The following is a 17,471-nucleotide window of genomic DNA, read 5'->3' on the forward strand; positions in this document are numbered from 1 at the left end:
TTGCTGTTAGAGCACCTATGTCTGTTAAAGCACCTACAGTCTGTTAAAGCTATATGGAGGATTTTTATCTTTGTTAGTGTCAGAATCGATGTGTTTGTGTGTGTGAGTCCGTGTGTGCGTGTAAGTCGATGTTTATGTGTTTGTAAGTCGATGTGTGTGGGCGAGTCGATGTGTCTTTATGTGTAGGGCGTTGTGTGTCAGTCTGTGTATGTGTGTGCGAGTCTGTGTGTGTAAGTCGATGTGTGTGCATGACTCCGTGTGTGTGTGTCTTAGTCCATATGTGTATTTAGGTCGATGTGTGTGGTTGTCTATGTATGTGTGTGTGTGAGTCGCTGTATGCGTGTACGTCGATATGTGTGTGTAACTCCATGTGTGTGTAGCTAGAGTCTGTGTGTGTGTGAGTCCATATGTGTGTAAGTCGCTGTCTTTGTGTGCGTGGGTCGATGTCTGTAAGTGTGTGTAAGTCGATGTGTGCGTCTGTCTTTTTGACCTGGGCAACGCCGGGTACTTCCCGCTAGTTAATTAATAAATGATTCCTAGGTGGGCGTAAAACTGTTTTCTTTTATTTACACCGCAATTAATCGTGAGAGGGCGAGTGTACTGTGGGGCAAGCAGAGGTTCGGAAAGACCGGCCTCCCGTCTCCGGCGCTCTTGGGCCCCCTTGGAGAAAATTCGGTCGAGGCATTTGGGGCTTCTCTAAATCCCTCCGCAAAGGAGGCGTCGGCTGAGATCGACCCTCGCAAGTGTTGAATGCTAACCCGATTGGGCTATCGTTGTCACGTCGCTTTACGAGGTGTCCATGTTGGTGTCTCTTAGAGCAGTGCAACCCTTTGTTTTAAGATAATGATCCACTAAATTAGATACTACATAGCAACCTCTGAAATCCTTTTTAGTGATCTCCGGTCTACACAGTAGGGTGGCAGCATTTTCCCACCCACCCTGCTGCAGAGAGTAATGTTCGTTGCATGGCAGTCAAACCAATATTTTTAATTCTCGGAGCCGGAATTAAGTGCCGAATCAAATTTTACTCGATCGATTTTTTGCTGTTACAGTCATTGGTGACCCGTCATCCACTTCTTATACATCATCTTCTAAGTTAACTTAATTTCGAAAAAAAAAAACACGTAATGCTTTTTTAACACTAAAATTAGATTTCTATAAACCAACCTCTGTCCATAATTATGACAAGCCACCAGACGACATACGATATTTAAGAGTGGTGTGTGTTACTCCCCAGCTTGAATATTGCCACGATACATTCTGTACATACTGTGTCCAGTTATTTTAGGCCGCTGTAAAAGTTGTCTTGTGATTGGCCAATGAAAATTGATACATTTCGATTTAAAGCTTTCGTGACTGCAAGGATTCATCTTCTTTGGTTCTTTCGGTAAAGTCACGTAGAATGAGAATAAAATAGTAAATTGATAAAATAAAATAACACAATAATATTCTCACGACGTTTCGGCCACAACACAAGCAGCCTTCATCAGGTGAAGGGACGAGACTGTCTGGAGGACACTCCAGCGCTGTCCTCCAGACAGTCTCGTCCCTTCACCTGATGAAGGCCGCTTGTGTTGTGGCCGAAACGTCGTGAGAATATTATTGTGTTATTTTATTTTATCAATTTATTATTTTATTCTCATTCTACGTGACTTTACCGAAAGAACCAAAGAAGAGGAAAATTGATACAATTTTAGGTCTGATTGGTTCGTATATTTGTTTCCACGTCGTAATGTGCTTTGATGATGAATACTGACTGAAATTCGGCTTTATCATCATGACCTGTAAATAGTGAATATAGCATAAGAAGGGCGTGTTTAAGCCTTTTTCTGTATAATGTATATTTTCTTTTGTATGGCAGGGTTATTTGTAATGATCCAAGTTGGTGTCAAGTATCAATCTTAGTGCCATGCAATATGATTTCATGCGAGCAAGTCTAGCCTTATGAAGTACAATTCATTTAAAGTCTGCAGGTAGTTGCCTAATGTGATTTCCCCCTCCTTGTTTACTCTGCTTTAAATAACGAATGAGTTAGAAGTCCTTGATGAGCAAGTGAGAGGCCATTGAATCCAAAACGTCTTCTTCGCAAGGGTAGCCTATATGACCAAATCACCAGGAAAGCATCAGATCTAATCAGTTATTGCAAGCTAAGCAATGTCAGCGTGGTTAGTACTTGGATAAGAGGCTGCCTGGGAACACCAGGTATTGTAGGTTTTGGCTTCGAAGGCGGTCAGGAGATGACAGTACAGCAGTGGTCTATTGCCGGACCCCACCTGAAAAAGTCTGGAGACTCTTGTGAGGGAGGCCTTTCTGGTTAAATCTTCTACTCTCGTATGTCTGATGAAGATGCGGAGCAGCAGCTACAATTTCACATTCAGGTGGTCAAGCCAGATAAGCACGTCAGGAGCAGCGGAGTATATATCGCTGTGATGTCTCCTTCGTATTTGTGGATTCGGGGCATTGCGTCGTTAATGGCCATCATTAATGCGAGTACAACATTAAATTATGAATGTAAGTTCAACCGAAACAAAGCAGAACAAGACGAGAATTAAGTTGCGGTTAAAACATTGCAAAACGAGATTCAATTTAAAATACAACAACAAGCTACGCAAACTTTTCGTAACTTAGCTCTTGTGTGCACACCTCACACAAAGCTGCATTGCAAATGTTGGAGATGGGACCGGGGTTAAGGCTGCTGGGCTTGTTTAGCAACGGATTCGGATTTCCTGGGGGTCACCAGATCACCCTCCCTCCTGCTGCCATGCTTGTGAATAGTGAGTACATGCGGCTTTTAGCGGACCGTGCTGTGGCTGTTAGAAAATCCTTCTGCCGTTTGGCTAAATAGACTAAGGACGGGAGCGATAGGTGAATCGGTTTGGGTGCGTTTAAGGTTAGCTAGGAAACGTGACTGCGTGCGTTTGACAGACTATATTAAGCCCTGCGTTTGTATATACTACTTATGGTTGTCTGAGTGTGTGTAGTATACACAAAGCGGCAGGCGCATGCACAAAGACAAAGATCCCCCACATAGTCTGCAACAGATTGTTAGGGCAAGTGCTGTTAGTGAACACCTTTGAAGGCCGGCACGGCACACGCGGGGGTGGGTGGCCAACAACACGCCCGGTCGCCTTTGTCTCCCCAGCGGTGATGCACACGCACCGCACCAGGTACTCATTGGAGGCTGAGTCAACCTAGGGGAGGCCCAGGACCGGTTCGGATAAACATCACCCATGTTGGCTCTGAGCGGGAATCGAACCCGGGTTGCCGGGTTTGGTATCGCAGCTCGCTAAATGCTGCACTGCCGCTCCCTCCATGCGTGCACACACACGCTCAAGTGGACACCACCCGCACACATCTAATTATTTATCGACCGTGTACAGCAGGTGAAAGTCTCGCTAAACTAAATCGTACAAAAGGTGTGCATGGATCGTGCGGTGTCGTATGTCAAGCCAAAGTTAAACGAACACTTTGTTGCATTTTCCACTTTTCATAACAATGACAGGCTTAACTGAGTCACTTATTTGGGCTTTTTTTAACATAGTGAAATGCAACTGAGCCATCAATATCATTGAGGGCCCAGGTCTTAAGTTATAGAAAAAGTATAGGCTGGGTTACCCACTCACCAGCTTCCACTTTTGCCTGAGAGGGTGTGGTTAGGAGCCCACTAGGGCTATGAATTCAACAAACATCCAAGTTAACATTTTGATTTAAAAAAAATACCCTAGGCGAGCGTGTTAATCACCTTTTATAAAGATGGGTTAACCGAGTTTACTTATCATCGCCGAATAATTTATACGTGTATATAAATCAGCTCAAGTAAATCACGTGACTTTGGCCACCCCCACTCTGAATTCCTCCGCTCCCCCCGCCCCCTATGAAAACAAAAGTTCCTCTGTGCAAGTCCACTTCTGCTTACCCCCTTTCTTTTCCTCTCCCTCTCTGTCTCCTCTGATCACCGTCTCATTCCTTGACGTCTTGACCTCGTCAGTCCTTCTCTCTCTCCTCCTCCCGTTCCTGCCTGGAGCTCCTTCTTCATTCGTTCTGTTCGCCTTGAGCTCTGTCCCTTTTGTCCATCTTGGCAGACGTCTGTGGCACCATCCCTTCCCGTGCCGTGTTTTTTTCCCCATACATTATAGCCTTCACTACTCCCCTTGCAGTGGGCATAACATTCTATATGCATAAAAAGTCATCCATGTTTGGTTAAACCCCACACCCTCGATTTTTCCCGCACCTCCCATTAGTACGGTTGGCTACGTGCAGTGCGAAAGAAGTTCAACTCGCATACAATACATACAAATCTTGACTTAAAGTTTCCGTCACTGCAGGAATTCATATTCTTTGGATCAAATAATAAAAAATAAAATAATGACAATATCACGACGTTTCGATAGCAACACAAGCAATCGTCATCAGGTGAGAAATATCGCGGGATAGCTGCTGAGAATATACAGTGAGAAACAAAAGTATTTGATCCCCTGCTGATTTTGTACGTTTGCCCACTGACAAAGAAATGATCAGTCTATAATTTTAATGGTAGGTTTATTTGAACAGTGAGAGCCAGAATAACAACAACAAAATCCAGAAAAGCATGTCAAAAATGTTATAAATTTATTTGCATTTTAATGAGGGAAATAAGTATTTGACCCCTCTACAAAACATGACTTAATACTTGGTGGCAAAACCCTTGTTGGTAATCACAGAAGTCAGACGTTTCTTGTAGTTGGCCACCAGGTTTGCACACATCTCAGGAGGGATTTTGTCCCACTCCTCTTTTTTGATCTTCTCCAAGTCATTAAGGTTTCGAGGCTGAAGTTTGGCAACTCGAACCTTCACTCCCTCGGATTTTCTATGGGATTAAGGTCTGGAGACTAGCTAGGCCACTCCAGGACCTTAATGTGCTTCTTCTTGAGCCACTCCTTTGTTGCCTTGGCCGTGTGTTTTGGGTCATTGTCATGCTGGAATACCCATCCACGACCCATTTTCAATGCCCTGGCTGAGGGAAGGAGGTTCTCACCCAAGATTTGACGGTACATGGCCCCGTCCGTCGTCCCTTTGATGCGGTGAATTTGTCCTGTCCCCTTAGCAGAAAAACACCCCCAAAGCATAATGTTTCCACCTCCATGTTTGACGGTGGGGATGGTGTTCTTGGGGTCATAGGCAGCATTCCTCCTCCTCCAAATACGGTGAGTTGAGTTGATGCCAAAGAGCTCCATTTTGGTCTCATCTGACCACAACACTTTCACCCAGTTGTCATCTGAATCATTCAGATGTTCATTGGCAAACTTCAGATGGGCATATATATGTGCTTTCTTGAGCAGGGGAACCTTGCGGGCGCTGCAGGATTTCAGTCCTTCATGGCGTAGTGTGTTACCAATCGTTTTCTTGGTGACTATGGTCCCAGCTGCCTTGAGATCATTGACAAGATCATCCCGTGTAGTTCTGGGCTGATTCTTCACCGTTCTCATGATCATTGCAACTCCACGAGGTGAGATCTTGCATGCAGCCCCAGGCCGAAGGAGATTGACAGTTCTTTTGTGTTTCTTCCATTTGCGGATAATCACACCAACTGTTGTCACCTTCTCACCAAGCTGCTTGGCAATGGTCTTGTAGCCCATTCCAGCCTTGTGTAGGTCTACAATCTTGTCCCTGACATTTTTGGAGAGCTCTTTGGTCTTGGCCATGGTGGAGAGTTTGGAATATGATTGATTGCTTCTGTGGACAGGTGCCTTTTATACAAGTAACAATCTGAGATTAGGAGCACTCCCTTTAAGAGTGTGCTCCTAATCTCAGCTCGTTACCTGTATCAAAGACACCGGGGAGCCAAAAATACTTCTGATTGAGAGGGGGTCAAATACTTATTTCCCTCATTAAAATGCAAATCAATTTATAACATTTTTGACTTGCGTTTTTCTGGATTTTCTTGTTATTCTGTCTCTCACTGTTCAAATAAACCTACCATTAAAATTATAGACTGATAACTTCTTTGTCAGTGGGCGAACGTACAAATTCATCAAGGGATCAAATACTTTTGTCCTTCACTGTACAGGGTGTTTTAAACAGATGGACACGATTTGAAATCGCTATATCTCTGCAACCACAAACCGCCCATGAATGAAACTCTTACCACTTGAATGGGCGGGGCATAGTGAGGGCGGGGCATAGAGAGGGCGGGGCATAGAGTTTCAAATGATTACCGCTAGATGCCTCTCCCAGCGCACAAACAGCCCCTAGCCTCAGTCATTCGCAAGATGGTGACCCCGCAACACAAGGGGCGTTTCGCGTTCTGCAGTTCAGCAAGAGTGAATCCGTAATTACGGTGCAGCGTGCGTTTCAATGGCGTTTTGGCATTGATCGGCCCATGTAAAAGAGCATTCGTCGTTGGTACCGACAATTTGAGGAAACGGGCTGCTGTTGATGTAAGGGGAAAAGCACAGGGCGACCACGCACCTCAGGAAAACGTGAGAAGAGAGGCGTTTGGGACGAATTCAACTATCGTCTCGATGTTCTTTGTACAGAACAGGTGGAGGACACAGAGAGCATTTATAAAATGGTTAGTAAAACTTGATAATTCAATAACCATCGTGAAATATACTTGTTTATCAAAGAATATAAAACATACAAACATTGCCATGATGCCGTGCGACCCCACCTGGCCAATAGTGTTGCGCGTTGCGTTGACAATCAGACAAGTTCAAAAAAGGCTGTTTCAACAAAGTTTATCTTATTTTGTGGACTCAAATGCAACTTTAATCCGGGATGGTGCTCATGCAGGAGAATTGACGTTGGACCCACAAGCTGTAATCCGAGCCTTGTGTTGTTACAACATTGTTGTCACAAAATGGACAAGCACAAATTGTAATTACAGATTCTGCTGTGTTAGCAAATAAAGTTGCTGTTCAACAATAGCTTGTCCCGGCAATGACCCATAATTAATATTTGTGCTTTCACATGTTCCCCGCAAGTAATAGAAAATCCACTGATGCAGCAAAGTTTCTGAATATTTTTTTTCTCAGAAGGGAATTCTTGTTATTCAATCGGAAGACTTCACTCAAACTCAAAATCCATTTACATTATGATGCTTCTCATTGCCTGAAAGCTCGACGGTATTTCAACGTTGATTTGCATTGAAATATTTAATGGTTCGTGCCGATCGTTGTCTATAGCCATTTTGAGTGGGGGTTTATTTTTTGCTTATGAAACAATTTAAAGCCAATGATGTTTAAGTCTCACGTTGACATTATGCACATTAGAATGCATAGACAACACACAACTAGCCTTGATGTCCCTTTTGCACACATGTAAGAAATGTTATCATTATTTAACATCATTACCCAAGAAAACCTCACGCAATCTCAAGACGTTTCTGCTAAATTTCACAGTAGTGGGTGGGGGGGGGGAAACAAGATGATTGCTGTGCGCTTTCTCAATTGTGTAATTTTCAGGTATTTATTTTGTTTGGAAAATTTAGAGCGTGATGCAGGCACGTGGCAATGGCTTTACTCTTTGTTCGAATCAAGTAACGGGATCATTAACGGGCACTGGGAAGCGGACAGCATGTAACCCCTTTAATTGTTCAAACCCCCAGTGGTGAGAACCAGAGCGGCCCTCAGGGCTCCAACCGTGAACCAGAGTGGCCCTCGGCTTCCCACTGTGAACCAGATTGGCCCTCGCGGCTCCAAACGCGAACCAGAGCAGCGCTCGGGGCTCCAACCGTGAACCCCTGCAACTACGTCGACCAAGTGTGCGTGGAACGTTGGGCCCAATGGTGGTCCGACTGTGCCAACCACATACCAACGTCAACGTTGGGCTGCTCATTTTTGAAATGCGCAACCGCTCGGCCGTGTTGCTTTTCATTACCTTTGCAGGAAAAAAAAAGAAGAAAAAAAAACCAGCCGTCTGAGCGCAGACACTTCCCTGCCCCTGAATGGAAAACCGTTTGCAATGCTTATTGTGACAACAGTGGGAGATGGGCCAGGAGTTAGGAGGGTGGGATTGCAGTGCTGGATGAAGCTATTGCGGGGCCTGTAGCATATGTTATAAAGGGGCCCTAAATTGAAAAACCACATAAATATTATAAGACAATTTTTTTTACTTACATGGTGAAGTAATTGTATTTTTTCATTTGCTATACAGCCAGATAATTTGACAAATCGCTAACCTTAAACACCCAGTCGTTCACAAAAGTTAAAGGCAGTATAGTACTATAGTAATAGAGCAAGTGCAGAATCACTGAACCTGCATTGATAGCTTAAAAGTATTTAGCGCGGGTTCCTTGAAAGTGCGAGGCCCGTAGCTTCTGCTACTTTTGCTGCTAGGATAATCCGGCACCGTGGGATTGTGCGGTTAGACTGACGCATCGTTCGTGTCGCTGCGCCGTCCCCCTGTGCCCTCCCCTCCCCGCCCTCTCCCCATCGGCCCAACGTGCGTCCAGGCAGCGCATGCACAAAGAAAAAGTGATCAAGGACAGGCGCCACCACCTGCGCACCTACCCCAACTGCTTTGTGGGGCGCGAGCTCGTGGACTGGCTTTTTGAGAACGAGGAAGTGGTGGATCGCGGCTCAGCGGTGTGCTGCATGCAGGTTCTCATGGCGCACAACATCGTGCACCACGGTTAGTATTTTCGAGTCGCGCCCTGCTTGCCTAGGTGAGCTTCCACTGAATCTCAGAAGGGCGCACGCGTCCAAGTGCTTCATAGCAGTGGGCAATGCTCTTACGTGAAATGCAAATTGAAGTCGTTTGCAGGTGATTTTTTTTGCACATTGGGATGTTTGGTCAATACTCGTTACATTGTCTGATTTGTTTAGCTATGGGAGGAAACCGAAGAAGCCAGAAGAAACACATGCAGACAATGGCAAGGACATACAAAATCCCACACAGAGAGGAGAATCGAACCCAGGCCCTTGTTGCTGTGAGATGCAAGTATAAGCACTGTGCCATCCTGCCACTCCGTTTGTACGTATCCTTTCTTTAACCAATAGATGCACTAAATATGTATTTTAATATTGACCCACACCGCACGGTCAAACGGAGACCGTGGAGAGTTGTCGTGCAGCGTGAAGGGGATCCTGCCATCGTGTAATGGTTATCACGCTGGACTTAGATTTCAGAGGTTGTCCGTTCGATGTATTCTCCCTGGCGTGGCATTCGAAAGAATGAGCAGGTTTCTTAAATGCCCCTGCCCTGCGTCTATCCGCCCAGCAGTTCGAATGGGTTCACCACACACTCGGGACCCCTTTTTTGCCGATATCAAGATGATGAATGGGCTTTTTACCCTTTCCCGGCAAGATATTCAAACACCAAATATAGGCACCTATCGCAAGGGATCAAGTCTGCATTAACCACACGTGCTTGTGGTAAAACATGCTAACAAATGTGCTTTGATAATATTATGAAGTCCTTGAAACTGATTGGCCTACACCAGAGACGGCCTCCTTTAATGGTGTCGTCGCACCAGCGTTAGACCAGCCTTTACACCTGTACCCTTGCCGGAAATGGCTAAAGCCTGTTAACTTTTTTTCGTCATCACCACACTCGGTTGATCGACCGGTTGCGAGTGGTGGGCTAAAGTGTGGGGCCTAACACCTCTTCAAAGACGGTTGGCCGGCATGGAAGAGTCGGCCAACTACCCTCTGCCGGAGTTCTTCTAAGCTCCCTTTATTGAAGGCTCTTCCGCCAGCAGTAGCGTGAGGAAGCATTTGCAGGGCTGCGCCTTTAATTTTATGCGGGAAAAGAAACAAAACTATGAAGATAAATGCTGTAATACAACAGTTGAGGATGGCGGAGGTGGTCGGTGCGATGTGTTTTTGTTCCTTTATCGAGGCTTCCTAACAGAAGGATACTCGAACTAGATCCGGCTGTGGGATTCCTAACTCGACAGCGCAATTGTCAAGAAACCTTGGCAATGCAACACAAAATAAACTGTTCAATTCTTACACGCCTTGAGTTACGGCCAACTCGGCGACAGCCGTAAAGTGCAGTGACGCAACTGGCCTGTAAAGTGCATTGTAAAATTATCGTAAAGGTTGTACGATTGGTGTGCGGAATGGGAGAGTGATTGTGAATCTGTAACCTCCGCAACGTCGGCACGCGCTTGTGCGTGCGGGCGCGAATCGCGCTGCACTTCGAACCCGGCGACCCGAGTTCGATTCCCGCCCATGGCCAACACCGGTGACGAATATCTGAACCGGTTCTGGGCCTCCCCTATGTCGAATCGGTGTCAAATGACGACCTGGTGCAGCGTATAAACATCACCATTTGGGAGACAAAGGCAACCAGGCGTGGTGCTGTCCACCCACCCCATCGTGTGTCTTGCCGGCCTTCATAGGTACGCGCTAACAGCACTTGCCCCAACAGTCAGTTCAGGCTACACGGGGGCTCTTTGTATTTGTCTGTCTAATCATAGCCCTGCGTGTTGCTGTGTGTGCGCCGCCCCCCCCCCTCCCAGTGTCTGACGAGCACAAGGACTTCAAGGATGCCAAGTTGTTCTACCGCTTCCGCAGGGATGACGGAACCTACCCACTCAACTACGGGGTCAGGATGTTTTTGCGGGGACAGCGTATCTTTGAAAAGCAAGTGCTGCCGCGCCACTCGCTCGCACGCGCTCTCACTCGCTCTCAACAGCGCAGGCCTGGGGACCACGTGATTTACCACCATCTGATTGGGCGGCAGTAAGAAGGTTCTGGGTTTGATTCCCGACCATCGGCACCTTGTTTTTGTGTAGAGTACGTTCTCCCACCCGTTCTGCATGGGGTTTCCCTCCCGGGTTCTCCAGTTTCCTTCAAAAGCTCAAAACACATTACAGTGTAACTGGGTAATGGACAAACATCCAAATGCTGTAAAATTACCCACAAATTGCTCATTTGGGATTGCACATGGCAATACTATCTGCGAATATTTTGCAGGATCCACCTTAAAATGCTTGAGGCTTTCCTGGCTAAACAAGTATAATAATACTACTCTGATGAGATCCAGTGTTATTATTAGAGAGGGCTGCATGCAGCAGTGGAATGATGATGGCTGATAATATTGGCACTGAACAAGGGACATTTGCCAGAAACGTTGCCGAAGATATTTTTTCATTTTCAGGCCACAGCGTTATGGGCGAACCGGTTGAGTTTTGTTGTTATCTGTGCTCTCGTAGAGTAGGCAAGGACTGGTGGTGTGCCACAGCTACCTATTTAACCCCTTGTCGGACCTCCTGCCCTCGTATCTATTCAACTCCTTTCTCTCGACAAAATAAAATGCGAGACCAGATGCGTTCATGTGGACAATCGCAGCAAAAGTCCCAACAAACCCAGCTGAAAAACCAAAGCTCTCCCACTCCCAAACCTCCTCACTCACTGCCAGCTCGCGATCTGCTGTGTCTCCCGACGCTGGCTTTTAACCGCCGAGCGCTCTTCCCCCATGTGACCGTGCGCTGGGGTTAAGGGGGCTCTAACAGCGATGTCGATATCTCGCGTTTACCTCGCCCGCCACTATTTCACCGCTGCACTCGCGTTGGCGAAGTATCTGTGACACAAACATGCGCGCGGCCTGTGGACAGGAGTGAAAAACCAACACAGACGCACTTTCACCCCGAGTGCAGCACGCCAGACACCTTCGTTGGAACGTCGCATATTTCTTACGCGTTGCACGAGCCACGAATTGTTTCCTCCTTGGAAGAAAAATTGAAACTCCATTGAGTTTCAAGTGAAGCCTCCCGGTAAGCTTAAGCTGCCTGATCGCCAAATGCTGTTGTGAATTAAATGAGTTTATCGCCATTCTGTGTCGAGAGGGCTCCGTTTATTGGACATCTAACGTGATGCAACTTAGAGCTGTTTGTCAAACCACTGCTGGGTGAAGGCCCTCCCCACGCCATGTCCTTTAATGGAGGAGGGGGGGGAGGTGTTAGCGCTGTGCAATAAACCACCGCTCCATGGCAGCACTCGTGTGCACTACGTAAATTTGCAAATAAAACGAGAAAACGATCATAATACCGTCTTGTTGTTTTTCCACCCCTACCCCCACGACATCCCTTCACCACCACCGCCAGGCTGCATAAACAGAATAGCCCGGTGCTGCACGCGCGGGGCGATGACGTCGCAGTGTACGAACTCGTGTTCATCGGCTTCCAGCTGGTCACCTGGTTGGTGTGGGAGAGCGAGGCGATGAGCCGCGAGGATGCCACACGGCTGTGCCAACGCATGTTCGAGCAAAATATTATCAGAAACAGTGAGTGCCTCCCCCTGCCCGCCTCCCTCTGCCCTTACCCCTCGACCCTTCCTCCGCCCTGTCCCTCACTACCCCCGCCGTGCTGTCCGTAGCACGTTCCACGCACATCGACACCCACAACCGCTCTACCATGGAGCTGCCACCGCCCGGTCTGGGATACGACCGGAATCTTCATCAGCCCCGTGTCAAGAGGGCGGCACACCCGTTTTGTACAGAGGGTCAGGAACTGTGCTGCTCTGAAACGCACGGGCGAGGGAGGGAGGGAGGGAAGGAGGGAGGGAGGGCCAGGGGGGTAGATGCACATGTAACGCTGCCGGCGTGCGGTGTCAGTCTGTTGTTATTTATGTATTTATTTATTTTCTTCTGTATCAGTCGAGGCCGGGGTGGAGTGGTGGCAAAGTGATTCGTGGAGTGCACGACGAACCCGGCACCCAGAGCTCCATTCCCTGCCACATCTGAGCAAGTTGTGGTCACCACGCTGCCGTTCAAACCGGCATAAACCAGCGCGGTGAAGTCTGGTCCAGTGTAGTCACTGCTGGGTGACCAGCACGTTGTTGGAAAGCCTTCATCTAGCAGTAGATCGACAAGGGATGGAAGTTATTATTATTAATTGTGTCTTGCATTTCTCTAGAGTTTGGTCACTTGAGCCAAGCAAGGTCTGGATCCACCAGGAAGTAGGGATCCACAATGATGTCATGTGTGCCTTTGAGTCATTATTAATGAACGAGGCTTCTCCCAGGAAATCTGTGGAAAAGTCAGGTGACGTGAACCTAAATCCTGTGCATTCTTAGATGACAAGATTAGACCTTGTTTATCATCATTTGATGTCCTGGCTTGAGAAATTAACAGAATTTCGATCTGACACACATACCCAGTGTGACCCTGCGGGATGACCCGCAGTCCAGCTGCCGTTGCTTGTGTTTGTTTTGTCGACCTTCCCTTTCGGCCTTTTATTTATTCTCTTCATGTGCAATTTCAGAAGGATGCCCTGAAAGCTGATGACACGGATCTCGTGCTTGGTCTCTAGTCGTCCCGTTGCTCTAGAAAACCATCAGATGAACGCTGATGCTCTTGGGTTGATACAGTAATGAATTGGAGCCTGAATTATGATTACATCCTTTTGGGGAGGGGGGGGGGGGGCGTTAAATTGGTGAGGTTATAGCTTTGACAGCAAAATGTTGCCAAAATTGACAAAACAACAAAAAATTGTCGGATCTATCGTCATGCTCCGATGAGCAGGTGAGCATTGGCCAGTGCTCCACTCCAGTGGGCTCTGACCTGTTGGTAAAAAATCCCACGTTCTCGATGGGCTCAGTTGATCCAGAACCCTTCACTTATCTTGAAGAATGTGACTCGGGAGATCGACGGTAAAAAGGAATTGGTCCCTGTTGCTGATGCTGCCTTAACACTTGTTAAACGTAGTGAAGAGTTTCGATTTTAAGCTCTCGCGACTGCAGGGATTCATATTCCTGGTTCTTTTGGTAAAGTCACGTAGAAGGGAAACGATATAAAAATAAAACATAATAAAATTCTCACGACGTTTCGGCCACAACGCAAGCAGCCGTCCTCAGGTGAAGAACAGAGCTGTCGTAAAGAGTGCCTCAATATATTAGCTCTGTTTAAGTGACGAACCTTGCCGTTATCCTCCCCCTGCATCACCACCGCGCATTGGTAATCGAGGAAACGGGCTGCTGGCCACTCGTTTCTCATCGTGCAGATTGCCTGTGGCAGGACATTGACTCGGCAGATCTTAATATGTCCTGGGGGGAGACCAAGGCGTGACACGTCACCCAAATGTTTCAGCACCAGTACCACCACCGTCACATCGGGAAGTGTGCTGTCGAATAAGCACACGCACACAGCTCAATCCTCACGCCAGTCTGTTGAGTGTAGATCGCGCTAAGGGGAGAACTGGGGTGAGCATGTGTGTTTGTTTATTACGCAAGCACCCGGGTCTATAGCTGGACTACGGCGGGTAGCCAGGATCCTGTCTCTGGGGATCTTACTACTGGGCAGGGTCCTCTGCTCATGCCAGGGAAAACAAAATCTGTCTCAACATTTGAGACGCGAGGCCAGCGGCTCGAGAGCCTTCGGTGGGGTGTGCAAAGTGTCCAGCCAGAGCCGAGCGCGACGAACTTGTCCAAAATCAGTACTCGTCAAATCGACTGTAGACGCTCATTTGTCATTGTGGCATTTGCTTTCATTCTATGAAAATCAACTCCCCCCCCCCCACGCCTCCCTCCCTTACCACCCCGTCTGCCCTCCCCTTGCGGCACACATCCACCCACTCGCTCACCCACCCACGCACGCACACACCACCCCCTCGGCTGTCGGTTGTATCTGTGGCTCGCCGCAGTCTCCCCGGCAGACCAATTCCTGGACAGGAACCTGGTCTATTTCTTCCGGCTCGACTTCCAGCAGGACTACCTGGTCACTGACCTGGTGCCCGGGATGCCAACGGTGCGGCCCAACGTCACCAAAGAGAGCCGCATCAACCTGCGCAAGCAGTTGCTGTCGGGCTGCATCGATCTCTCCAGCTTCTTAACGGGTGAGCTCTGTGTCAAGGCCTCGGCTGTCGACTTGTGAAAGAAAGAAAAAACAGAAGGAAAATCTAAATTCACACACCGTTGTGAATTAAGATTTTTTTATTTTCTTTCGCCCTGCTCAATTCCCATTTGTGTTGCGTCCACGAACAGATTACCCACGGTGCGCCCGAACTCGGCAGATCTAGGAAGACGGGCAGGGGTTGAGCCTGGAATAGTGATGGACGGGTTACCGCCACACGCAAATAGGTCGTTATAGGCTGCTGCGGGGGCTACTCGTTGGGCAGCAGAGGGCAGTGAATCAGATTCGGTTGCCGCCTTGAACTTCATATGCTTCCGCAGCCGTGCTCTCCCCACCGTCGCCAAAACCCGCGCTGACCACCGTGGTGAAGTAGGGCCTAACCACCCCCATGACTGATGCAGAGTTTTGTAGGCCCTCATCCAAGCAGTGGATTGGCACAGAGTCATATTATTGTTTTGTTGGGCCAGTTTATATATGGGTGGCATGTGTTTGATGAAACCCATATGCGCTGTTGGTTTAAAAAAAAAAAACCTCATGTTTTAGTTTTTTTTTTCATTTTTATTAGCCACAATTGCCAAAAATAACTGTCATGTGACACTTGGGACTGTGGTTATGGTGAGAATCCAAGTCTTTAGTGTTCCATTATTTTAAACATATGGCAAATCTACAAATAGCCATTGAGGAAAGTGATACATATACATAAGAGAAAGCAACCTTTTTGACAAATCTCTGAAAAACATATATATTGTCATGTGACACTAATTGACGAGGCTGTGTTTAGTCGATGGAATTCCGGTAACAATTCGAAAGTTATAATGACACAAATCGCAGTGTATTTTTAGAAAACTCCTCCAACACTATTATTATGGTTGGAAAACTTAAATATAATGAAGCCACCATAGCGAGAAACGGACTCAGTCTCTTGTCGTTGCTCACATTTAGTCACACATTTTCAAACCATTACAAGACAACATGTTTGTAGCGTGCGGTGTCGTACATTATTCTACCGACTCTCCCTTTCTATCAAGTGTTTAAATTGGCTCCTTTACAATCCCATCATCTCTCTCGTCTCACCGCCCCTGTTGTATTCCACACCTTACGTCTTCCCCCTGACAGATAAGTCTTCTAAAAATAAATCTATGTTCCAATTATCCCTGCGCATTGCTACTTATGACAATAATGGCATTTGCCCAGGAGAGACGACTTTAAAACTCTCTTGTTTGGGAGGGAGTGCTGCTATCTTTTTGTTTGGCCAATTCCATGAATGAGTGTTTTACATTTTGTGCAGAAGATCGCAATTCGACTCTTTTTTTAAATCCAAATTGTTGTATTTTGAGACTCATTCATTATTAGACACAAGCATCATGTGTCCACTTCTGGCAGGAAAAAAAAAGACATGTGACCCGCTCTGAGCATCTGCGCTTATTTGGCTCAGAGGACGAGGGAAGAAGCATTTCCACTTTTACAAGTGTGTAAAACCGGTCAGGCAGACCTGTTCTTGCCACAATTGTCTCAATGCTTAATCTTTTTAATCGTTTAAGTGCAGCTTTCTCAGCACTGCTCGGTCGCAAAATTCCGACGTCGCATCGCAGTGATGCCATTGGCTCACAAAGTGTTAAGTTAAAACCTCGGTTAGAAAAAAATACTTAAAAGGCATTTTGAGCCTTCAAACACCGTCAAGACTCGTTGCGGTGCACGCGAAGTTCACGGTGACACGCGGTGCCTTTTCTTTCGCGACGTTAATTCATTTTTGCCGGTCCGGCTGCGTGGCGTCGTCGAGCAGTGAATCCGGCGAAGGAGATAGTGATGCGACGCAACAGCGTGAGCAACAGCAGCACGGGCACCACCACCAGCAACGGCTACTGGAATGCCATCCTGAACCTGAGCAGCAGCCCTCCTCCCATGCTGTACATGCCCCGGTCAGGTACGATCCCTCGTTTACAACCTCATCGCTGTCAACAACTGTGTGTCGCGTCAGGCTTCGTCGCGATAGACAGCCCCCGACTGGATCCCGCGGTGGAACTAAAAAAACTTCGCCTTCATGTCGCCGGCCAATCATGCGCGCTGAACGTACAAATATTCATCGAGCCAAGCGACGGGGGGCAAGCTGCGTTTTAAAAGCTAAGCTTGCTCTCACAGTGCACTTTACGGGCATTGTGTATGAATTCGTCACCACGCAAGAAAATATCTCCTTTTATTTCCGCTCCGGATTCATAGAAGCCCGCTGGATGCGGGAGCTTGAAATGCAGCTCGCACGCTGACTGAGAAGTGCCTCGCTCGTGCGAAGCACGCCGAGTCGTTGATTCATCAGCGTGCGGTACACGCATAGAATCGCACGTGTCGGGTGCGCGTGTGACCCTTGCAGCAGCTGGGGGCTGCGACGTCTACGTCTCTTTTTTTCCCAGCTGTTAAAATAAAAATGTCCATGAATGTTTGATCGGGTAACTACCGTGAACCAAAACTGCACCTTTCCTCTTCGAGCGAACGTCATTCCTCGACGTAAAGAACCCGCCGACGTGAACCCAAGGCGTGGGGCCCGGGTTAACATACGTTCGCGCGATTTGCATTTCATGCGTTCACGGAGAGAGGCGACTTTCCGCCCGTGCGAGCGATCGCCCACCATGGGACTCGTCCACGTCACGCCTTTTTTTTTCTCTCCTTTCACGAGCTCATGGCCTGCTCGTACAGTGGGCACC

The 17,471-nt window shown here is 47.5% G+C and overlaps 1 protein-coding gene across 6 annotated transcripts in view; it reads left to right on the forward strand.

Annotated features, from left to right (window-relative positions):
* The window catches only part of DEPTOR (DEP domain containing MTOR interacting protein), a 44,917-nt gene that overhangs the window by 22,597 nt on the left and 4,849 nt on the right, over positions 1-17,471 (forward strand). For 4 of the 6 annotated variants that reach the window (XM_076053161.1, XM_076053158.1, XM_076053142.1 and 1 more), the window contains 6 exons: positions 8,432-8,610; positions 8,805-8,915; positions 10,445-10,568; positions 12,032-12,210; positions 14,567-14,758; positions 16,559-16,699. In XM_076053161.1, the coding sequence (XP_075909276.1) occupies positions 8,439-8,610; positions 8,805-8,915; positions 10,445-10,568; positions 12,032-12,210; positions 14,567-14,758; positions 16,559-16,699 (919 nt within the window). In that variant the 5' untranslated portion in view covers positions 8,432-8,438. The remainder of the gene's footprint in view (positions 1-8,431; positions 8,611-8,804; positions 8,916-10,444; positions 10,569-12,031; positions 12,211-14,566; positions 14,759-16,558; positions 16,700-17,471) is intronic. The other 2 variants (XM_032979837.2, XM_032979852.2) reach the window with 1 other exon arrangement.

The sequence above is a fragment of the Petromyzon marinus genome, chromosome 3 (genome assembly GCF_048934315.1).
Source record: "Petromyzon marinus isolate PM22_M1 ecotype Great Lakes invasive population chromosome 3, UKy_Petmar_22M1.pri1.0, whole genome shotgun sequence".
NCBI lineage: Eukaryota > Metazoa > Chordata > Hyperoartia > Petromyzontiformes > Petromyzontidae > Petromyzon > Petromyzon marinus.